Consider the following 23,266-nt stretch of genomic DNA (forward strand, 5'->3'; position numbering starts at 1 on the left):
TCTGTCTGAGAGAGGGAGAGGCATTCTGTCTGAGAGAGGGAGAGGCGTTCTGTCTGAGGGAGAGGCATTCTGTCTGAGGGAGAGGCATTCTGTCTGAGGGAGAGGCATTCTGTCTGAGAGAGGGAGAGGCATTCTGTCTGAGGGAGAGGCATTCTGTCTGAGAGAGGGAGAGGCATTCTGTCTGAGAGAGGCATTCTGTCTGAGAGAGGGAGAGGCATTCTGTCTGAGAGAGGGAGAGGCATTCTGTCTGAGAGAGGGAGAGGCATTCTGTCTGAGAGAGGCATTCTGTCTGAGAGAGGGAGAGGCATTCTGTCTGAGAGAGGGAGAGGCATTCTGTCTGAGAGAGGGAGAGGCATTCTGTCTGAGAGAGGGAGAGGCATTCTGTCTGAGAGAGGCATTCTGTCTGAGAGAGGGAGAGGCATTCTGTCTGAGAGAGGGAGAGGCGTTCTGTCTGAGAGAGGGAGAGGCGTTCTGTCTGAGAGAGGGAGAGGCGTTCTGTCTGAGAGAGGGAGAGGCGTTCTGTCTGAGAGAGGGAGAGGCGTTCTGTCTGAGAGAGGGAGAGGCGTTCTGTCTGAGAGAGGGAGAGGCGTTCTGTCTGAGAGAGGGAGAGGCATTCTGTCTGAGACAGGGAGAGGCATTCTGTCTGAGAGAGGGAGAGGCATTCTGTCTGAGAGAGGGAGAGGCATTCTGTCTGAGAGAGGGAGAGGCGTTCTGTCTGAGAGAGGGAGAGGCGTTCTGTCTGAGAGAGGGAGAGGCATTCTGTCTGAGAGAGGCATTCTGTCTGAGAGAGGGAGAGGCATTCTGTCTGAGAGAGGGAGAGGCGTTCTGTCTGAGAGAGGGAGAGGCGTTCTGTCTGAGAGAGGGAGAGGCATTCTGTCTGAGAGAGGGAGAGGCGTTCTGTCTGAGAGAGGGAGAGGCGTTCTGTCTGAGAGAGGGAGAGGCGTTCTGTCTGAGAGAGGGAGAGGCATTCTGTCTGAGACAGGGAGAGGCATTCTGTCTGAGAGAGGCATTCTTTCTGAGAGAGGAGAGGCATTCTGTCTGAGAGAGGGAGAGCGTTCTGTCAGAGAGGGAGAGGCATTCTGTCTGAGAGAGGGAGAGGCGTTCTGTCTGAGAGAGGGAGAGGCATTCTGTCTGAGAGAGGCATTCTGTCTGAGAGAGGGAGAGGCATTCTGTCTGAGAGAGGGAGAGGCGTTCTGTCTGAGAGAGGCATTCTGTCTGAGAGAGGGAGAGGCATTCTGTCTGAGAGATGGAGAGGCATTCTGTCTGAGAGAGGCATTCTGTCTGAGAGAGGCATTCTGTCTGAGAGAGGCATTCTGTCTGAGAGAGGCATTCTGTCTGAGAGAGGCATTCTGTCTGAGAGAGGGAGAGGCATTCTGTCTGAGAGAGGCATTCTGTCTGAGCCAGGGAGAGGCGTTCTGTCTGAGAGAGGCATTCTGTCTGAGAGAGGGAGAGGCATTCTGTCTGAGAGAGGGAGAGGCATTCTGTCTGAGAGAGGGAGAGGCATTCTGTCTGAGAGAGGGAGAGGCATTCTGTCTGAGAGAGGGAGAGGCATTCTGTCTGAGAGAGGGAGAGGCATTCTGTCTGAGCCAGGGAGAGGCGTTCTGTCTGAGAGAGGGAGAGGCGTTCTGTCTGAGAGAGGGAGAGGCATTCTGTCTGAGAGAGGGAGAGGCATTCTGTCTGAGAGAGGGAGAGGCGTTCTGTCTGAGAGAGGGAGAGGCATTCTGTCTGAGGGAGAGGCGTTCTGTCTGAGAGAGGCATTCTGTCAGAGAGGGAGACATTCTGTCTGAGAGAGGGAGAGGCATTCTGTCTGAGAGAGGGAGAGGCGTTCTGTCTGAGAGAGGGAGAGGCATTCTGTCTGAGAGAGGGAGAGGCATTCTGTCTGAGAGAGGGAGAGGCATTCTGTCTGAGAGAGGGAGAGGCATTCTGTCTGAGAGAGGGAGAGGCATTCTGTCTGAGAGAGGGAGAGGCGTTCTGTCTGAGAGAGGGAGAGGCGTTCTGTCTGAGAGAGGGAGAGGCATTCTGTCTGAGAGAGGGAGAGGCATTCTGTCTGAGAGAGGGAGAGGCATTCTGTCTGAGAGAGGGAGAGGCATTCTGTCTGAGAGAGGGAGAGGCATTCTGTCTGAGAGAGGGAGAGGCATTCTGTCTGAGAGAGGGAGAGGCATTCTGTCTGAGAGAGGGAGAGGCGTTCTGTCTGAGAGAGGGAGAGGCATTCTGTCTGAGAGAGGCATTCTGTCAGAGAGGGAGAGGCGTTCTGTCTGAGAGAGGGAGAGGCGTTCTGTCTGAGAGAGGGAGAGGCATTCTGTCTGAGAGAGGGAGAGGCATTCTGTCTGAGCGAGGGAGAGGCGTTCTGTCTGAGAGAAGGAGAGGCGTTCTGTCTGAGAGAGGGAGAGGCATTCTGTCTGAGAGAGGGAGAGGCATTCTGTCTGAGAGAGGGAGAGGCATTCTGTCTGAGAGAGGAGAGGCGTTCTGTCTGAGCGAGGGAGAGGCGTTCTGTCTGAGAGAGGGAGAGGCATTCTGTCTGAGAGAGGGAGAGGCATTCTGTCTGAGAGAGGGAGAGGCATTCTGTCTGAGAGAGGGAGAGGCGTTCTGTCTGAGAGAGGGAGAGGCGTTCTGTCTGAGCGAGGGAGAGGCGTTCTGTCTGAGCGAGGGAGAGGCGTTCTGTCTGAGAGAGGGAGAGGCATTCTGTCTGAGAGAGGGAGAGGCATTCTGTCTGAGAGAGGGAGAGGCATTCTGTCTGAGAGAGGGAGAGGCATTCTGTCTGAGAGAGGGAGAGGCATTCTGTCTGAGAGAGGGAGAGGCATTCTGTCTGAGAGAGGGAGAGGCATTCTGTCTGAGAGAGGGAGAGGCATTCTGTCTGAGAGAGGGAGAGGCATTCTGTCTGAGCGAGGGAGAGGCGTTCTGTCTGAGAGAGGGAGAGGCGTTCTGTCTGAGAGAGGGAGAGGCATTCTGTCTGAGAGAGGGAGAGGCATTCTGTCTGAGAGAGGGAGAGGCGTTCTGTCTGAGAGAGGGAGAGGCGTTCTGTCTGGGAGAGGGAGAGGCGTTCTGTCTGAGAGAGGGAGAGGCGTTCTGTCTGAGAGAGGGAGAGGCGTTCTGTCTGAGAGAGGGAGAGGCATTCTGTCTGAGAGAGGGAGAGGCATTCTGTCTGAGAGAGGGAGAGGCATTCTGTCTGAGAGAGGGAGAGGCATTCTGTCTGAGAGAGGGAGAGGCATTCTGTCTGAGAGAGGGAGAGGCATTCTGTCTGAGAGAGGCATTCTGTCTGGGAGAGGGAGAGGCGTTCTGTCTGAGAGAGGGAGAGGCGTTCTGTCTGAGAGAGGGAGAGGCGTTCTGTCTGAGAGAGGGAGAGGCATTCTGTCTGAGAGAGGCATTCTGTCTGAGAGAGGCATTCTGTCTGAGAGAGGGAGAGGCATTCTGTCTGAGAGAGGGAGAGGCATTCTGTCTGAGAGAGGGAGAGGCATTCTGTCTGAGAGAGGCATTCTGTCTGAGAGAGGCATTCTGTCTGAGAGAGGGAGAGGCATTCTGTCTGAGAGAGGCATTCTGTCTGAGAGAGGGAGAGGCATTCTGTCTGAGAGAGGGAGAGGCATTCTGTCTGAGAGGGAGAGGCATTCTGTCTGAGAGAGGGAGAGGCATTCTGTCTGAGAGAGGGAGAGGCATTCTGTCTGAGAGAGGGAGAGGCGTTCTGTCTGAGAGAGGGAGAGGCATTCTGTCTGAGAGAGGGAGAGGCATTCTGTCTGAGAGAGGGAGAGGCATTCTGTCTGAGAGAGGGAGAGGCATTCTGTCTGAGAGAGGGAGAGGCATTCTGTCTGAGAGAGGGAGAGGCATTCTGTCTGAGAGAGGGAGAGGCGTTCTGTCTGAGAGAGGGAGAGGCATTCTGTCTGAGAGAGGCATTCTGTCAGAGAGGGAGAGGCGTTCTGTCTGAGAGAGGGAGAGGCGTTCTGTCTGAGAGAGGGAGAGGCATTCTGTCTGAGAGAGGGAGAGGCATTCTGTCTGAGCGAGGGAGAGGCGTTCTGTCTGAGAGAAGGAGAGGCGTTCTGTCTGAGAGAGGGAGAGGCATTCTGTCTGAGAGAGGGAGAGGCATTCTGTCTGAGAGAGGGAGAGGCATTCTGTCTGAGAGAGGGAGAGGCGTTCTGTCTGAGCGAGGGAGAGGCGTTCTGTCTGAGGGGGAGAGGCATTCTGTCTGAGAGAGGGAGAGGCATTCTGTCTGAGAGAGGGAGAGGCATTCTGTCTGAGAGAGGGAGAGGCATTCTGTCTGAGAGAGGGAGAGGCGTTCTGTCTGAGAGAGGGAGAGGCGTTCTGTCTGAGCGAGGGAGAGGCGTTCTGTCTGAGAGAGGGAGAGGCATTCTGTCTGAGAGAGGGAGAGGCATTCTGTCTGAGAGAGGGAGAGGCATTCTGTCTGAGAGAGGGAGAGGCATTCTGTCTGAGAGAGGGAGAGGCATTCTGTCTGAGAGAGGGAGAGGCATTCTGTCTGAGAGAGGGAGAGGCATTCTGTCTGAGAGAGGGAGAGGCATTCTGTCTGAGAGAGGGAGAGGCATTCTGTCAGAGAGGGAGAGGCATTCTGTCTGAGCGAGGGAGAGGCGTTCTGTCTGAGAGAGGGAGAGGCGTTCTGTCTGAGAGAGGGAGAGGCGTTCTGTCTGAGAGAGGGAGAGGCATTCTGTCTGAGAGAGGGAGAGGCGTTCTGTCTGGGAGAGGGAGAGGCATTCTGTCTGAGAGAGGGAGAGGCGTTCTGTCTGAGAGAGGGAGAGGCGTTCTGTCTGAGAGAGGGAGAGGCATTCTGTCTGAGAGAGGGAGAGGCATTCTGTCTGAGAGAGGGGAGAGGCATTCTGTCTGAGAGAGGGAGAGGCATTCTGTCTGAGAGAGGGAGAGGCATTCTGTCTGATAGAGGGAGAGGCATTCTGTCTGAGAGAGGCATTCTGTCTGGGAGAGGGAGAGGCGTTCTGTCTGAGAGAGGGAGAGGCGTTCTGTCTGAGAGAGGGAGAGGCGTTCTGTCTGAGAGAGGGAGAGGCATTCTGTCTGAGAGAGGCATTCTGTCTGAGAGAGGGAGAGGCATTCTGTCTGAGAGAGGGAGAGGCATTCTGTCTGAGAGAGGGAGAGGCATTCTGTCTGAGAGAGGCATTCTGTCTGAGAGAGGCATTCTGTCTGAGAGAGGGAGAGGCATTCTGTCTGAGAGAGGCATTCTGTCTGAGAGAGGGAGAGGCATTCTGTCTGAGAGAGGGAGAGGCATTCTGTCTGAGAGAGGGAGAGGCATTCTGTCTGAGAGAGGAGAGGCATTCTGTCTGAGAGAGGGAGAGGCATTCTGTCTGAGAGAGGGAGAGGCATTCTGTCTGAGAGAGGGAGAGGCATTCTGTCTGAGAGAGGGAGAGGCGTTCTGTCTGAGAGAGGGAGAGGCGTTCTGTCTGAGAGAGGGAGAGGCATTCTGTCTGAGAGAGGGAGAGGCATTCTGTCTGAGAGAGGGAGAGGCATTCTGTCTGAGAGAGGGAGAGGCGTTCTGTCTGAGAGAGGGAGAGGCATTCTGTCTGAGAGAGGCATTCTGTCTGAGAGAGGGAGAGGCATTCTGTCTGAGAGAGGCATTCTGTCTGAGAGAGGGAGAGGCGTTCTGTCTGAGAGAGGGAGAGGCATTCTGTCTGAGAGAGGCATTCTGTCTGAGAGAGGGAGAGGCGTTCTGTCTGAGAGAGGGAGAGGCGTTCTGTCTGAGAGAGGGAGAGGCGTTCTGTCTGAGAGAGGGAGAGGCGTTCTGTCTGAGAGAGGCATTCTGTCTGAGAGAGGGAGAGGAGTTCTGTCTGAGAGAGGGAGAGGTGTTCTGTCTGAGAGAGGGAGAGGCATTCTGTCTGAGAGAGGGAGAGGCGTTCTGTCTGAGAGAGGGAGAGGCGTTCTGTCTGAGAGAGGGAGAGGCGTTCTGTCTGAGAGAGGGAGAGGCGTTCTGTCTGAGAGAGGGAGAGGAGTTCTGTCTGAGAGAGGGAGAGGTGTTCTGTCTGAGAGAGGGAGAGGCGTTCTGTCTGAGAGAGGGAGAGACGTTCTGTCTGAGAGAGGGAGAGGCGTTCTGTCTGAGAGAGGGAGAGGCATTCTGTCTGAGAGAGGCATTCTGTCTGAGAGAGGGAGAGGCGTTCTGTCTGAGAGAGGGAGAGGCGTTCTGTCTGAGAGAGAGGAGAGCATTCTGTCTGAGAGAGGCATTCTGTCAGAGAGGGGAGAGGCATTCTGTCTGAGAGAGGGAGAGGCATTCTGTCTGAGAGAGGGAGAGGCATTCTGTCTGAGAGAGGCATTCTGTCTGAGAGAGGCATTCTGTCTGAGAGAGGGAGAGGCATTCTGTCTGAGAGAGGGAGAGGCATTCTGTCTGAGAGAGGGAGAGGCATTCTGTCTGAGAGAGGGAGAGGCATTCTGTCTGAGAGAGGCATTCTGTCTGAGAGAGGGAGAGGCATTCTGTCTGAGAGAGGGAGAGGCATTCTGTCTGAGAGAGGGAGAGGCATTCTGTCTGAGAGAGGCATTCTGTCTGAGAGAGGGAGAGGCATTCTGTCTGAGAGAGGGAGAGGCGTTCTGTCTGAGAGAGGGAGAGGCGTTCTGTCTGAGAGAGGGAGAGGCGTTCTGTCTGAGAGAGGGAGAGGCGTTCTGTCTGAGAGAGGGAGAGGCGTTCTGTCTGAGAGAGGGAGAGGCGTTCTGTCTGAGAGAGGGGAGAGGCATTCTGTCTGAGACAGGGAGAGGCATTCTGTCTGAGAGAGGCATTCTGTCTGAGAGAGGGAGAGGCATTCTGTCTGAGAGAGGGAGAGGCGTTCTGTCTGAGAGAGGGAGAGGCGTTCTGTCTGAGAGAGGGAGAGGCGTTCTGTCTGAGAGAGGGAGAGGCATTCTGTCTGAGAGAGGGCATTCTGTCTGAGAGAGGGAGAGGCATTCTGTCTGAGAGAGGGAGAGGCGTTCTGTCTGAGAGAGGGAGAGGCGTTCTGTCTGAGAGAGGGAGAGGCATTCTGTCTGAGAGAGGGAGAGGCGTTCTGTCTGAGAGAGGGAGAGGCGTTCTGTCTGAGAGAGGGAGAGGCGTTCTGTCTGAGAGAGGGAGAGGCATTCTGTCTGAGACAGGGAGAGGCATTCTGTCTGAGAGAGGCATTCTTTCTGAGAGAGGGAGAGGCATTCTGTCTGAGAGAGGGAGAGGCGTTCTGTCAGAGAGGGAGAGGCATTCTGTCTGAGAGAGGGAGAGGCGTTCTGTCTGAGAGAGGGAGAGGCATTCTGTCTGAGAGAGGCATTCTGTCTGAGAGAGGGAGAGGCATTCTGTCTGAGAGAGGGAGAGGCGTTCTGTCTGAGAGAGGCATTCTGTCTGAGAGAGGGAGAGGCGTTCTGTCTGAGAGAGGGAGAGGCGTTCTGTCTGAGAGAGGGAGAGGCGTTCTGTCTGAGAGAGGGAGAGGCGTTCTGTCTGAGAGAGGCATTCTGTCTGAGAGAGGGAGAGGAGTTCTGTCTGAGAGAGGGAGAGGCATTCTGTCTGAGAGAGGGAGAGGCGTTCTGTCTGAGAGAGGGAGAGGCGTTCTGTCTGAGAGAGGGAGAGGCGTTCTGTCTGAGAGAGGGAGAGGAGTTCTGTCTGAGAGAGGGAGAGGTGTTCTGTCTGAGAGAGGGAGAGGTGTTCTGTCTGAGAGAGGGAGAGGAGTTCTGTCTGAGAGAGGGAGAGACGTTCTGTCTGAGAGAGGGAGAGGCGTTCTGTCTGAGAGAGGGAGAGGCGTTCTGTCTGAGAGAGGGAGAGGCATTCTGTCTGAGAGAGGCATTCTGTCTGAGAGAGGGAGAGGCATTCTGTCTGAGAGAGGGAGAGGCATTCTGTCTGAGAGAGGGAGAGGCATTCTGTCTGAGAGAGGCATTCTGTCTGAGAGAGGCATTCTGTCTGAGAGAGGCATTCTGTCTGAGAGAGGCATTCTGTCTGAGAGAGGAGAGGCATTCTGTCTGAGAGAGGGAGAGGCATTCTGTCTGAGAGAGGGAGAGGCATTCTGTCTGAGAGAGGCATTCTGTCTGAGAGAGGCATTCTGTCTGAGAGAGGCATTCTGTCTGAGAGAGGGAGAGGCATTCTGTCTGAGAGAGGGAGAGGCATTCTGTCTGAGAGAGGGAGAGGCATTCTGTCTGAGAGAGGCATTCTGTCTGAGAGAGGGAGAGGCATTCTGTCTGAGAGAGGGAGAGGCGTTCTGTCTGAGAGAGGGAGAGGCGTTCTGTCTGAGAGAGGGAGAGGCATTCTGTCTGAGAGAGGGAGAGGCATTCTGTCTGAGAGAGGGAGAGGCATTCTGTCTGAGAGAGGAGAGGCATTCTGTCTGAGAGAGGCATTCTGTCTGAGAGAGGAGAGGCATTCTGTCTGAGAGAGGGAGAGGCATTCTGTCTGAGAGAGGGAGAGGCATTCTGTCTGAGAGAGGGAGAGGCATTCTGTCTGAGAGAGGGAGAGGCATTCTGTCTGAGAGAGGGAGAGGCGTTCTGTCTGAGACAGGGAGAGGCATTCTGTCTGAGAGAGGGAGAGGCATTCTGTCTGAGAGAGGGAGAGGCATTCTGTCTGAGAGAGGGAGAGGCATTCTGTCTGAGAGAGGGGAGAGGCATTCTGTCTGAGAGAGGGAGAGGCATTCTGTCTGAGAGAGGGAGAGGCATTCTGTCTGAGAGAGGGAGAGGCATTCTGTCTGAGAGAGGGAGAGGCATTCTGTCTGAGACAGGGAGAGGCATTCTGTCTGAGAGAGGCATTCTGTCTGAGACAGGGAGAGGCATTCTGTCTGAGACAGGGAGAGGCATTCTGTCTGAGAGAGGGAGAGGCGTTCTGTCTGAGAGAGGGAGAGGCATTCTGTCTGAGAGAGGCATTCTGTCTGAGAGAGGGAGAGGCATTCTGTCTGAGAGAGGCGTTCTGTCTGAGAGAGGGAGAGGCGTTCTGTCTGAGAGAGGGAGAGGCGTTCTGTCTGAGAGAGGGGAGAGGCGTTCTGTCTGAGAGAGGGAGAGGCGTTCTGTCTGAGAGAGGGAGAGGCGTTCTGTCTGAGAGAGGGAGAGGCGTTCTGTCTGAGAGAGGGAGAGGCGTTCTGTCTGAGAGAGGGAGAGGCGTTCTGTCTGAGAGAGGGAGAGGCGTTCTGTCTGAGAGAGGGAGAGGCGTTCTGTCTGAGAGAGGGAGAGGCGTTCTGTCTGAGAGAGGGAGAGGCATTCTGTCTGAGAGAGGGAGAGGCATTCTGTCTGAGAGAGGTAGAGGCGTTCTGTCTGAGAGAGGGAGAGGCATTCTGTCTGAGAGAGGGAGAGGCATTCTGTCTGAGAGAGGGAGAGGCATTCTGTCTGAGAGAGGGAGAGGCATTCTGTCTGAGAGAGGGAGAGGCATTCTGTCTGAGAGAGGGAGAGGCATTCTGTCAGAGAGGGAGAGGCATTCTGTCTGAGAGAGGGAGAGGCATTCTGTCTGAGAGAGGCATTCTGTCTGAGAGAGGGAGAGGCATTCTGTCTGAGAGAGGCATAGGCATTCTGTCTGAGAGAGGCATTCTGTCTGAGAGAGGGAGAGGCATTCTGTCTGAGAGAGGGAGAGGCGTTCTGTCTGAGAGAGGGAGAGGCATTCTGTCTGAGAGAGGGAGAGGCATTCTGTCTGAGAGAGGGAGAGGCGTTCTGTCTGAGAGAGGGAGAGGCATTCTGTCTGAGACAGGGAGAGGCATTCTGTCTGAGACAGGGAGAGGCATTCTGTCTGAGACAGGGAGAGGCATTCTGTCTGAGAGAGGGAGAGGCATTCTGTCTGAGAGAGGCGTTCTGTCTGAGAGAGGGAGAGGCATTCTGTCTGAGAGAGGGAGAGGCGTTCTGTCTGAGAGAGGGAGAGGCGTTCTGTCTGAGAGAGGGAGAGGCGTTCTGTCTGAGAGAGGGAGAGGCATTCTGTCTGAGAGAGGGAGAGGCATTCTGTCTGAGAGAGGGAGAGGCATTCTGTCTGAGAGAGGGAGAGGCATTCTGTCTGAGAGAGGGAGAGGCATTCTGTCTGAGAGAGGGAGAGGCATTCTGTCTGAGAGAGGGAGAGGCATTCTGTCTGAGAGAGGGAGAGGCATTCTGTCTGAGAGAGGGAGAGGCATTCTGTCTGAGAGAGGGAGAGGCATTCTGTCTGAGAGAGGCATTCTGTCTGAGACAGGGAGAGGCATTCTGTCTGAGAGAGGGAGAGGCATTCTGTCTGAGAGAGGGAGAGGCATTCTGTCTGAGAGAGGGAGAGGCATTCTGTCTGAGAGGGGAGAGGCATTCTGTCTGAGAGAGGAGAGGCATTCTGTCTGAGAGAGGGAGAGGCATTCTGTCTGAGAGAGGGAGAGGCATTCTGTCTGAGAGAGGGAGAGGCATTCTGTCTGAGAGAGGGAGAGGCATTCTGTCTGAGAGAGGGAGAGGCATTCTGTCTGAGAGAGGGAGAGGCATTCTGTCTGAGAGAGGCATTCTGTCTGAGAGAGGGAGAGGCATTCTGTCTGAGAGAGGGAGAGGCATTCTGTCTGAGAGAGGGAGAGGCATTCTGTCTGAGAGAGGGAGAGGCATTCTGTCTGAGAGAGGCATTCTGTCTGAGACAGGGAGAGGCATTCTGTCTGAGAGAGGCATTCTGTCTGAGACAGGGAGAGGCATTCTGTCTGAGAGAGGGAGAGGCGTTCTGTCTGAGAGAGGGAGAGGCATTCTGTCTGAGAGAGGGAGAGGCATTCTGTCTGAGAGAGGGAGAGGCGTTCTGTCTGAGAGAGGGAGAGGCGTTCTGTCTGAGAGAGGGAGAGCGTTCTGTCTGAGAGAGGGAGAGGCGTTCTGTCTGAGAGAGGGAGAGGCGTTCTGTCTGAGAGAGGGAGAGGCGTTCTGTCTGAGAGAGGGAGAGGCATTCTGTCTGAGAGAGGGAGAGGCATTCTGTCTGAGAGAGGGAGAGGCATTCTGTCTGAGAGAGGTAGAGGCATTCTGTCTGAGAGAGGGAGAGGCGTTCTGTCTGAGAGAGGGAGAGGCGTTCTGTCAGAGAGAGGGAGAGGCATTCTGTCTGAGAGAGGCATTCTGTCTGAGAGAGGGAGAGGCGTTCTGTCTGAGAGAGGGAGAGGCGTTCTGTCTGAGAGAGGGAGAGGCGTTCTGTCTGAGAGAGGGAGAGGCATTCTGTCTGAGAGAGGGAGAGGCGTTCTGTCTGAGACAGGGAGAGGCATTCTGTCTGAGAGAGGGAGAGGCATTCCGTCTGAGAGAGGGAGAGGCATTCTGTCTGAGAGAGGCATTCTGTCTGAGAGAGGGAGAGGCATTCTGTCTGAGAGAGGGAGAGGCATTCTGTCTGAGAGGGAGAGGCGTTCTGTCTGAGAGAGGGAGAGGCATTCTGTCTGAGAGAGGGAGAGGCGTTCTGTCTGAGACAGGGAGAGGCATTCTGTCTGAGAGAGGGAGAGGCATTCCGTCTGAGAGAGGGAGAGGCATTCTGTCTGAGAGAGGCATTCTGTCTGAGAGAGGGAGAGGCATTCTGTCTGAGAGAGGGAGAGGCATTCTGTCTGAGAGAGGGAGAGGCATTCTGTCTGAGAGGGAGAGGCATTCCGTCTGAGAGAGGGAGAGGCGTTCCGTCTGAGAGAGGGAGAGGCGTTCCGTCTGAGAGAGGGAGAGGCGTTCCGTCTGAGACAGGGAGAGGCATTCCGTCTGAGACAGGGAGAGGCATTCCGTCTGAGACAGGGAGAGGCATTCCGTCTGAGAGAGGGAGAGGCATTCTGTCTGAGAGAGGCATTCTGTCTGAGAGAGGGAGAGGCATTCTGTCTGAGAGAGGGAGAGGCATTCTGTCTGAGAGAGGGAGAGGCATTCTGTCTGAGAGGGAGAGGCATTCCGTCTGAGAGAGGGAGAGGCGTTCCGTCTGAGAGAGGGAGAGGCGTTCCGTCTGAGAGAGGGAGAGGCGTTCCGTCTGAGAGAGGGAGAGGCGTTCCGTCTGAGAGAGGGAGAGGCGTTCCGTCTGAGACAGGGAGAGGCGTTCCGTCTGAGACAGGGAGAGGCGTTCCGTCTGAGAGAGGGAGAGGCGTTCCGTCTGAGACAGGGAGAGGCGTTCCGTCTGAGAGAGGGAGAGGCGTTCCGTCTGAGACAGGGAGAGGCATTCCGTCTGAGACAGGGAGAGGCATTCCGTCTGAGACAGGGAGAGGCATTCCGTCTGAGACAGGGAGAGGCATTCCGTCTGAGACAGGGAGAGGCATTCCGTCTGAGAGAGGGAGAGGCATTCCGTCTGAGAGAAGGGAGAGGCATTCTGTCTGAGAGAGGGAGAGGAATATAAAAGAAAGATCTAGAATGAAATTCCTCTTGTTATTCCTTCATCTGCTTTTCTCTTTCTTTCCCCTCTATCTCTCTTTTTGTTTCACTGTTTCCTTCGCTCCATCCCTCTTTCTGTGCTCTGGGATCATGGAGAGAGGAAGGGCAGGATGAATAGAAGGAGAGATGTGGTCTTTCTCTTTCTATCGCACTGTTGGAGCTGGCACCAGGTCGTCTTCAGACTCTTCTGTTCCTAAAGAACACGAGGAATCCTTTCTCCTGCTCTTCACTCTTCTGTTCCTAAAGAACACGAGGAATCCTTTCTCCTGCTCTTCACTCTTCTGTTCCTGAAGAACATGAGGAATCCTTTCTCCTGCTCTTCACTCTTCTGTTCCTGAAGAACATGAGGAATCCTGTCCCTGCTCTTCACTCTTCTGTTCCTGAAGAACACGAGGAATCCTGTCCCTGCTCTTCACTCTTCTGTTCCTAAAGAACACAAGGAATCCTGTCTCCTGCTCTTCCAGAACTCCTGTTAGTGTGTGTGTGGTGTGTGTGTGTGTGTTGGGATTGTTCCGAGGTTTGTTTAAGACTTTTTCTATGGACTTTAAGATGCAGTCTAGATCTAACAGTCTGCTAGACTTCCAGACACGGTATCTCTTACCGGAGAAGATAGCACGTTACTGTGAGGAGGTAACTCTCACACACACACCCTCACTCACGTGGTTGTCCTTGACTGGTGTCTGTCCTTTTCTTCAGTCTCTTCCTGGTTTCCACTTGTGCGTTATCTTGGTTTCCATGTAAACTCTTGTTTTTGTTATGGAATACTAGCATGAGGTATTAGGTCAGTGTTCTGGTGATGTCAGAGGATGGCCGAACTCTTTCTCTGTCAGTGTTCTGGTGATGTCAGAGGATGGCTTAACTCTTTCTCTGTCAGTGTTCTGGTGATGTCAGAGGATGGCTTAACTCTTTCTCTGTCAGTGTTCTGGTGATGTCAGAGGATGGCTTAACTCTTTCTCTGTCAGTGTTCTGGTGATGTCAGAGGATGGCCTAACTCTTTCTCTGTCAGTGTTCTGGTGATGTCAGAGGATGGCCGAACTCTTTCTCTGTCAGTGTTCTGGTGATGTCAGAGGATGGCCGAACTCTTTCTCTGTCAGTGTTCTGGTGATGTCAGAGGATGGCCTAACTCTTTCTCTGTCAGTGTTCTGGTGATGTCAGAGGATGGCCGAACTCTTTCTCTGTCAGTGTTCTGGTGATGTCAGAGGATGGCCGAACTCTTTCTCTGTCAGTGTTCTGGTGATGTCAGAGGATGGCCTAACTCTTTCTCTGTCAGTGTTCTGGTGATGTCAGAGGATGGCCTAACTCTTTCTCTGTCAGTGTTCTGGTGATGTCAGAGGATGGCCTAACTCTTTCTCTGTCAGTGTTCTGGTGATGTCAGAGGATGGCCGAACTCTTTCTCTGTCAGTGTTCTGGTGATGTCAGAGGATGGCCGAACTCTTTCTCTGTCAGTGTTCTGGTGATGTCAGAGGATGGCCGAACTCTTTCTCTGTCAGTGTTCTGGTGATGTCAGAGGATGGCCGAACTCTTTCTCTGTCAGTGTTCTGGTGATGTCAGAGGATGGCCGAACTCTTTCTCTGTCAGTGTTCTGGTGATGTCAGAGGATGGCCTAACTCTTTCTCTGTCAGTGTTCTGGTGATGTACTCTATACTCCTCTGTAAACTGTCCATCGATATATATGTGACGCAAGATCCACTGGTTGATGCTTATTTATAAAATCCTCTTAGGCCTCACTCCCCCTTATCAACCGTGTTGTCATGTTGTGTTGCTGTCGTGGTATTGTTGTGTTGCTGTCGTGTTGTGTTGCTACAGTGCTGTGTTGTCATGTTGTGTTGCTGCAGTGTTGTGTTGCTGTGGTGCTGTATTGTTGTGTTGCTACAGTGCTGTGTTGTCATGTTGTGTTGCTACAGTGCTGTGTTGTTGTGTTGCTGTCGTGCTATTGTTGTGTTGCTGTCGTGTTGTGTTGCTACAGTGCAGTTGTTGTTGTGTTGCTGCCGTGCTGTGTTGTTGTCTTAGATCTTTCTTTATGTAGTGTTGTGGTGTCTCTCTTGTCGTGTTTTGTCCAAATGTTTATTTTGAATCCCAGCCCCCGGCCCTGCAGGGGGCCTTTTGCCTCTTGGTAGGCCGTCTTTGTGAATAAGAAGTGGTCCTTAATTGATTTGCCTCTTTAACCTCTCTAGGGTATGTAGGGACGCGTCCCACCTGGCCAACATCCAGTGAGATTGCAGAGCGCCAAATTCAAATACAGAAATACTCATTATAAAAATTCAGAAAACAAAACAGATTTTACATAGCTTTAAAGATTAACTTCTTGTGAATCCAACCACGGTGACAGATTTAAAAAATGCTTTACAGCGAAAGCATACCTTACGATTATTTGAGAACATAGCCCAGCAGACAAATCATTACAAACAGTAACCAGCCAAGTAGAAGAGTTACACAAGTCAGAAATAGAGATAAAATGAATCCCTTACCTTTTGATGATCTTCATATGGTTGCACTCAGAAGACATTAATTTACTCAATAAATGTTCCTTTTGTTCGATAAAGTCTCTTTATATCCAAAAACCTCAGTTTTCTTTGTCCACAGGCTCAAATGCAGTCAAAACAGGCAGACAAAAAAAATCCAAATTGTATCTGGAAAGTTCATAGAAACATGTCAAACGATGTTTATATTCAAACCTCAGGTTGTTTTTGGCCTAACTAATCTATAATATTTCAACCGGACAATAACGTTAATATAAAAGGTAAACAAGAAAGGCACTCTCTCTGATCGTGCGCATGATAAAGCTCTGTGACACGGCAGCGTCCACTCATTCAGACGGCTCTTCCTCGCCATTTATAAGAATACAAGCCTGAAACGATTTCTAAAGCCTGTTTGACATCTAGTGGAAGGCATAGGAACTGCAATTTGAGTCCTAAGTCAATGGGTACTGTAATGGCATTAAATAGAAAACTACAAAACCAACAACAAAAACGACTTCCTGAATGGATATTTCTCAGGGTTCTGCCTGCCAAATCAGTTTTGTTATACTCAGACACTCTTTTAACAGTTTTGGAAACTTTAGAGTGTTTTCTATCCAAATCTAGTTCTATGCATATCATGTCTTCTGGGCCCGAGTAGCAGGCAGTTTAATTTGGGCACGCTTTTCATCCAAAATTCCTAATGCTGCCCCCTACCCTGGAGAAGTTAAATCAAACCATGTTAGAGGACCTTTTATCTGTTAGACTATGTCTGTGTTTACTGTGTGTGTGTGTGTGTTAGCGCAGTGTGTGTGTTAGCGCAGTGTGTGTGTTAGCGCAGTGTGTGTTAGCGCAGTGTGTGTTAGCGCAGTGTGTGTGTGGTAGCGCAGTGTGTGGTTGTCTGTGTGTGGTTGTGTGTGTGTGTGTGTGTAGTGCAGTGTGTGTGTTAGTGCAGTGTGTGTGTGTTAGTGCAGTGTGTGTTAGCGCAGTGTGTGTGTGTGGTTGTGTGTGTGTGGTTGTGTGTGTGTGTGTGTGTGTGTGTGTGTGTGTGTGTGTGTGTGTGTGTGTGGTAGCGTGCGCGTGGGTGGTAGCGTGTGTGGTAGCGCAGTGTGTGTGTGTGTGTGGTAGCACAGTGTGTGTGTGTGGTAGCGCAGTGTGTGTGTGTGTGGTAGCGCTGTGTGTGTGTGTGTGTGTGTGTGTGTGTGCTGTTTGGGGATGTCCAGTTTGGTGGTTAGTCTGGGCAGTCAGTGTGTGCAGGGGTCGGTATATAGATCTGTGTGAGTTAGGGTAGTGTGTGTGTGGCTGTAGGTGTGTGTGTTGGAAAGTTTGGGAAAGTCCAGTTCTGTTGATTAGTCACTGAGACGGGGGGCTGATATGCCTGTGTATGCCGGTGTCAGTGTATAGGTCTGTGTGTATGTAGTGGGGTTGGTGTATAGGACTGTGTGTTCATGTATGTATGTAGTGGGGTCAGGACTGTGTTTATATAGTGGGGTCAGGACTGTGTTTATATAGTGGGGTCAGTGTACAGGACTGTGTTTATATAGTGGGGTCAGGACTGTGTTTATATAGTGGGGTCAGTGTACAGGACTGTGTTTATATAGTGGGGTCAGGACTGTGTTTATATAGTGGGGTCAGTGTACAGGACTGTGTTTATATAGTGGGGTCAGGACTGTGTTTATATAGTGGGGTCAGTGTACAGGACTGTGTTTATATAGTGGGGTCAGGACTGTGTTTATATAGTGGGGTCAGTGTACAGGACTGTGTTTATATAGTGGGGTCAGGACTGTGTTTATATAGTGGGGTCAGTGTATAGGACTGTGTTTATATAGTGGGGTCAGGACTGTGTTTATATAGTGGGGTCAGGACTGTGTTTATATAGTGGGGTCAGTGTACAGGACTGTGTTTATATAGTGGGGTCAGGACTGTGTTTATATAGTGGGGTCAGTGTACAGGACTGTGTTTATATAGTGGGGTCAGGACTGTGTTTATATAGTGGGGTCAGTGTATAGGACTGTGTTTATATAGTGGGGTCAGGACTGTGTTTATATAGTGGGGTCAGGACTGTGTTTATATATTGGGGTCAGTGTATAGGACTGTGTTTATATAGTGGGGTCAGTGTATAGGACTGTGTTTATATAGTGGGGTCAGTGTGTAGGACTGTGTTTATATAGTGGGGTCAGGACTGTGTTTATATAGTGGGGTCAGTGTATAGGACTGTGTTTATATAGTGGGGTTAGGACTGTGTTTATATAGTGGGGTCAGGACTGTGTTTATATAGTGGGGTCAGGACTGTGTTTATATAGTGGGGTTAGGACTGTGTTTATATAGTGGGGTCAGTGTATAGGACTGTGTTTATATAGTGGGGTCAGTGTGTAGGACTGTGTTTATATAGTGGGGTCAGGACTGTGTTTATATAGTGGGGTCAGTGTATAGGACTGTGTTTATATAGTGGGGTCAGTGTACAGGACTGTGTTTATATAGTGGGGTTAGGACTGTGTTTATATAGTGGGGTCAGTGTATAGGACTGTGTTTATATAGTGGGGTTAGGACTGTGTTTATATAGTGGGGTCGGTGTAAAGGACTGTGTTTATATAGTGGGGTTAGGACTGTGTTTATATAGTGGGGTCAGGACTGTGTTTATATAGTGGGGTCAGGACTGTGTTCATGTATGTATGTATGTAGTGGGGTTGGTGTATAGGACTGTGTGTTCATGTATGTATGTAGTGGGGTTGGTGTAAAGGACTGTGTTTATATAGTGGGGTCGGTGTATAGGACTGTGTTTATATAGTGGGGTCAGGACTGTGTTTATATAGTGGGGTCAGTGTATAGGACTGTGTTTATATAGTGGGGTCAGGACTGTGTTTATATAGTGGGGTCAGGACTGTGTTTATATAGTGGGGTTAGGACTGTGTTTATATAGTGGGGTCAGTGTATAGGACTGTGTTTATATAGTGGGGTTAGGACTGTGTTTATATAGTGGGGTCAGGACTGTGTTTATATAGTGGGGTCAGGACTGTGTTTATATAGTGGGGTTAGGACTGTGTTTATATAGTGGGGTCAGTGTATAGGACTGTGTTTATATAGTGGGGTCAGGACTGTGTTTATATAGTGGGGTCAGTGTATAGGACTGTGTTTATATAGTGGGGGCAGTGTATAGGACTGTGTTTATATAGTGGGGTCAGTGTACAGGACTGTGTTTATATAGTGGGGTCAGTGTATAGGACTGTGTTTATATAGTGGGGTTAGGACTGTGTTTATATAGTGGGGTTAGGACTGTGTTTATATAGTGGGGTCGGTGTAAAGGACTGTGTTTATATAGTGGGGTCGGTGTAAAGGACTGTGTTTATATAGTGGGGTCAGGACTGTGTTTATATAGTGGGGTCAGTGTATAGGACTGTGTTTATATAGTGGGGTTAGGACTGTGTTTATATAGTGGGGTCAGGACTGTGTTTATATAGTGGGGTCAGGACTGTGTTTATATAGTGGGGTTAGGACTGTGTTTATATAGTGGGGTCAGTGTATAGGACTGTGTTTATATAGTGGGGTCAGTGTATAGGACTGTGTTTATATAGTGGGGTCAGGACTGTGTTTATATAGTGGGGTCAGTGTATAGGACTGTGTTTATATAGTGGGGTCAGTGTATAGGACTGTGTTTATATAGAGGGGTTAGGACTGTGTTTATATAGTGGGGTCAGGACTGTGTTTATATAGTGGGGTCAGGACTGTGTTTATATAGTGGGGTTAGGACTGTGTTTATATAGTGGGGTCAGTGTATAGGACTGTGTTTATATAGTGGGGTCAGTGTATAGGACTGTGTTTATATAGTGGTGTCAGTGTACAGGACTGTGTTTATATAGTGGGGTTAGGACTGTGTTTATATAGTGGGGTCAGTGTATAGGACTGTGTTTATATAGTGGGGTTAGGACTGTGTTTATATAGTGGGGTTGGTGTATAGGACTGTGTTTATATAGTGGGGTTAGGACTGTGTTTATATAGTGGGGTCGGTATATAGGACTGTGTTTATATAGTGGGGTCAGTGTGTAGGACTGTGTTTATATAGTGGGGTCAGGACTGTGTTTATATAGTGGGGTCAGTGTATAGGACTGTGTTTATATAGCGGGGTTAGGACTGTGTTTATATAGTGGGGTCAGGACTGTGTTTATATAGTGGGGTTAGGACTGTGTTTATATAGTGGGGTCAGTGTATAGGACTGTGTTTATATAGTGGGGTCAGTGTATAGGACTGTGTTTATATAGTGGGGTCAGTGTATAGGACTGTGTTTATATAGTGGGGTCAGGACTGTGTTTATATAGTGGGGTCGGTGTATAGGACTGTGTTTATATAGTGGGGTTAGGACTGTGTTTATATAGTGGGGTTAGGACTGTGTTTATATAGTGGGGTCAGGACTGTGTTTATATAGTGGGGTCAGGACTGTGTTTATATAGTGGGGTCAGGACTGTGTTTATATAGTGGGGTCAGTGTATAGGACTGTGTTTATATAGTGGGGTCAGTGTATAGGACTGTGTTTATATAGTGAGGTCAGTGTATAGGACTGTGTTTATATAGTGGGGTCAGTGTACAGGACTGTGTTTATATAGTGGGGTTAGGACTGTGTTTATATAGGGGGGTCAGTGTATAGGACTGTGTTTATATAGTGGGGTTAGGACTGTGTTTATATAGTGGGGTCAGTGTATAGGACTGTGTTTATATAGTGGGGTTGGTGTAAAGGACTGTGTTTATATAGTGGGGTCAGTGTATAGGACTGTGTTTATGTAGTGGGGTCAGTGTATTGGACTGTGTTTATATAGTGGGGTCAGGACTGTGTTTATATAGTGGGGTCGGTGTATAGGACTGTGTTTATATAGTGGGGTCAGTGTATAGGACTGTGTTTATATAGTGGGGTCAGGACTGTGTTGTATATAGTGGGGTCAGTGTATAGGACTGTGTTTATATAGTGGGTTCAGTGTATAGGACTGTGTTTATATAGTGGGTTAGGACTGTGTTTATATAGTGGGGTCAGGACTGTGTTGTATATAGTGGGGTCGGTGTATAGGACTGTGTTTATATAGTGGGGTCAGTGTATAGGACTGTGTTTATATAGTGGGGTCGGTGTATAGGACTGTGTTGATATAGTGGGGTTGGTTTATAGGACTGTGTTTATATAGTGGGGTCAGTGTAAAGGACTGTGTTGATATAGTGGGGTCAGTGTATAGGACTGTGTTGATATAGTGGGGTCAGTGTATAGGACTGTGTTTATATAGTGGGGTCAGTGTATAGGACTGTGTTTATGTAGTGAGGTCAGTGTATAGGACTGTGTTTATATAGTGGGGTCAGTGTAAAGGACTGTGTTGATATAGTGGGGTCAGTGTATAGGACTGTGTTTATATAGTGGGGTTGGTAAACAGGACTGTGTTTATATAGTGGGGTCAGTGTATAGGACTGTGTTTATGTAGTGAGGTCAGTGTATAGGACTGTGTTTATATAGTGGGGTCAGGACTGTGTTTATATAGTGGGGTTAGGACTGTGTTTATATAGTGGGGTCAGTGTATAGGACTGTGTTTATATAGTGGGGTCAGGACTGTGTTTATATAGTGGGGTCAGTGTATAGGACTGTGTTTATATAGTGGGGTTAGGACTGTGTTTATATAGTGGGGTTAGGACTGTGTTTATATAGTGGGGTCAGGACTGTGTTTATATAGTGGGGTCAGGACTGTGTTTATATAGTGGGGTCAGTGTATAGGACTGTGTTTATATAGTGGGGTCAGTGTATAGGACTGTGTTTATATAGTGGGGTTGGTGTATAGGACTGTGTTTATATAGTGGGGTCGGTGTGTAGGACTGTGTTTATAGTGGGGTCAGGACTGTGTTTATATAGTGGGGTTGGTGTATAGGACTGTGTTTATATAGTGGGGTCAGTGTAAAGGACTGTGTTTATATAGTGGGGTCGGTGTAAAGGACTGTGTTTATATAGTGGGGTCAGTGTATAGGACTGTGTTTATATAGTGGGGTCAGTGTAAAGGACTGTGTTTATATAGTGGGGTCAGTGTATAGGACTGTGTTTATGTAGTGAGTTTAGGACTGTGTTTATATAGTGGGGTTGGTGTAAAGGACTGTGTTTATATAGTGGGGTTGGTGTATAGGACTGTGTTTATATAGTGGGGTCAGTGTATAGGACTGTGTTTATATAGTGGGGTCAGTGTATAGGACTGTGTTTATATAGTGGGGTCAGTGTATAGGACTGTGTTTATATAGTGGGGTCAGTGTATAGGACTGTGTTTATATAGTGGGGTCAGGACTGTGTTTATATAGTGGGGTCAGGACTGTGTTTATATAGTGGGGTCAGTGTATAGGACTGTGTTTATATAGTGGGGTCAGTGTATAGGACTGTGTTTATATAGTGGGGTCAGGACTGTGTTTATATAGTGGGGTTGGTGTATAGGACTGTGTTTATATAGTGGGGTCAGGACTGTGTTTAAATAGTGGGGTCAGTGTATAGGACTGTGTTTATATAGTGGGGTCAGTGTATAGGACTGTGTTTATGTAGTGGGGTCAGTAAACAGGACTGTGTTTATATAGTGGGGTCAGTGTACAGGACTGTGTTTATATAGTGGGGTCACTGTATAGGACTGTGTTTATATAGTGGGGTCAGGACTGTGTTTATATAGTGGGGTTAGGACTGTGTTTATATAGTGGGGTCAGTGTATAGGACTGTGTTTATATAGTGGGGTCAGGACTGTGTTTATATAGTGGGGTTGGTGTAAAGGACTGTGTTTATATAGTGGGGTTAGGACTGTGTTTATATAGTGGGGTCAGTGTACAGGACTGTGTTTATATAGTGGGGTCAGGACTGTGTTTATATAGTGGGGTCAGGACTGTGTTTATGTAGTGGGGTCAGTGTATAGGACTGTGTTTATATAGTGGGGTTAGGACTGTGTTTATATAGTGGGGTCAGTGTATAGGACTGTGTTTATATAGTGGGGTCAGTGTATAGGACTGTGTTTATATAGTGGGGTCAGGACTGTGTTTATATAGTGGGGTCAGGGTAAAGGACTGTGTTTATATAGTGGGGTCAGTGTATAGGACTGTGTTCATATAGTGGGGTCAGTGTATAGGACTGTGTTTATATAGTGGGGTCAGTGTATAGGACTGTGTTTATATAGTGGGGTCAGGACTGTGTTTATGTAGTGGGGTCAGTGTATAGGACTGTGTTTATATAGTGGGGTTAGGACTGTGTTTATATAGTGGGGTTGGTGTAAAGGACTGTGTTTATATAGTGGGGTCAGGACTGTGTTTATATAGTGGGGTCAGTGTATAGGACTGTGTTTATATAGTGGGGTCAGTGTATAGGACTGTGTTTATATAGTGTGGTCAGTGTATAGGACTGTGTTTATATAGTGGGGTCAGGACTGTGTTTATATAGTGGGGTCAGTGTATAGGACTGTGTTTATATAGTGGGGTCAGGACTGTGTTTATATAGTGGGGTTGGTGTAAAGGACTGTGTTTATATAGTGGGGTTAGGACTGTGTTTATATAGTGGGGTCAGTGTACAGGACTGTGTTTATATAGTGGGGTCAGGACTGTGTTTATATATTGGGGTCAGGACTGTGTTTATATAGTGGGGTTAGGACTGTGTTTATATAGTGGGGTCAGTGTATAGGACTGTGTTTATATAGTGGGGTCAGTGTATAGGACTGTGTTTATATAGTGGGGTCAGGACTGTGTTTATATAGTGGGGTCAGTGTATAGGACTGTGTTTATATAGTGGGGTCAGTGTATAGGACTGTGTTTATACAGCTGTGACGATGATGACGTTACTCTTCCTCCCCTCCTAGAGAATCCAGTGGGCTGTGATGATGATGATGATGATGTTACTCTTCCTCCCCTCCTAGAGAATCCAGTGGGCTGTGATGATGATGATGTTACTCTTCCTCCCCTCCTAGATTATCCAGTGGGCTGTGATGATGATGATGATGTTACTCTTCCTCCCCTCCTAGAGAATCCATTGGGCTGTGTTGATGATGATGTTACTCTTCCTCCCCTCCTAGAGAATCCAGTGGGCTGTGATGATGACGATGATGACGTTACTCTTCCTCCTCCCTTCAGACAGTCCAGCGTTTTGTGTGATGGCCTGAGAGGGCTTCCCAGTCTAGCCTGCCTGCCTCTCCCGGGTCCAAACTGTCTGACTGGGACTCCCCCCCTCCCCGCCTGCTACGCCCTGCCTCCGTCGCCATGGGAGACGGCCTGGAGGCGGGCAGCAGCCTAGACCCCGCCCCCCGCTCCCTCTCCTGTAACCCCCGCCCCCGAGACATGGAACCCCTCGAGGCCCAAACGACAGACCAACCAGCTACAGGTAGTGTGTGTGTGTAAGTCGCTCTGGATAAGAGCGTCTGCTAAATGACTTAAATGTAAATGTAAATGTACTATGTAGTGTGTGTGTGTGTGTGTGTGTGTGTGTGTGTGTGTGTGTGTGTACTCTGTAGTGTGTGTGTGTGTGTGTGTGTGTGTGTGTGTGTGTGTGTGTGTGTGTGTGTGTGTGTACTCTGTAGTGTGTGTGTGTGTGTGTGTGTGTGTGTGTGTGTACTCTGTAGTGTGTGTGTGTTTGTGTG

General features: G+C 49.8%; 1 protein-coding gene across 1 annotated transcript in view; it reads left to right on the plus strand.

Annotated features, from left to right (window-relative positions):
• The window catches only part of LOC135537051 (bromodomain-containing protein 4-like), a 78,930-nt gene that overhangs the window by 12,280 nt on the left and 43,384 nt on the right, over positions 1 to 23,266 (plus strand). The window contains 2 exon segments of the mRNA XM_064963265.1: positions 22,764 to 22,955; positions 22,957 to 23,010. Coding sequence (XP_064819337.1) covers positions 22,890 to 22,955; positions 22,957 to 23,010 — 120 coding nt within the window. The 5' untranslated portion in view covers positions 22,764 to 22,889.

This window comes from Oncorhynchus masou, unplaced genomic scaffold (genome assembly GCF_036934945.1).
Source record: "Oncorhynchus masou masou isolate Uvic2021 unplaced genomic scaffold, UVic_Omas_1.1 unplaced_scaffold_704, whole genome shotgun sequence".
NCBI classification, from domain to species: Eukaryota; Metazoa; Chordata; class Actinopteri; order Salmoniformes; family Salmonidae; genus Oncorhynchus; species Oncorhynchus masou.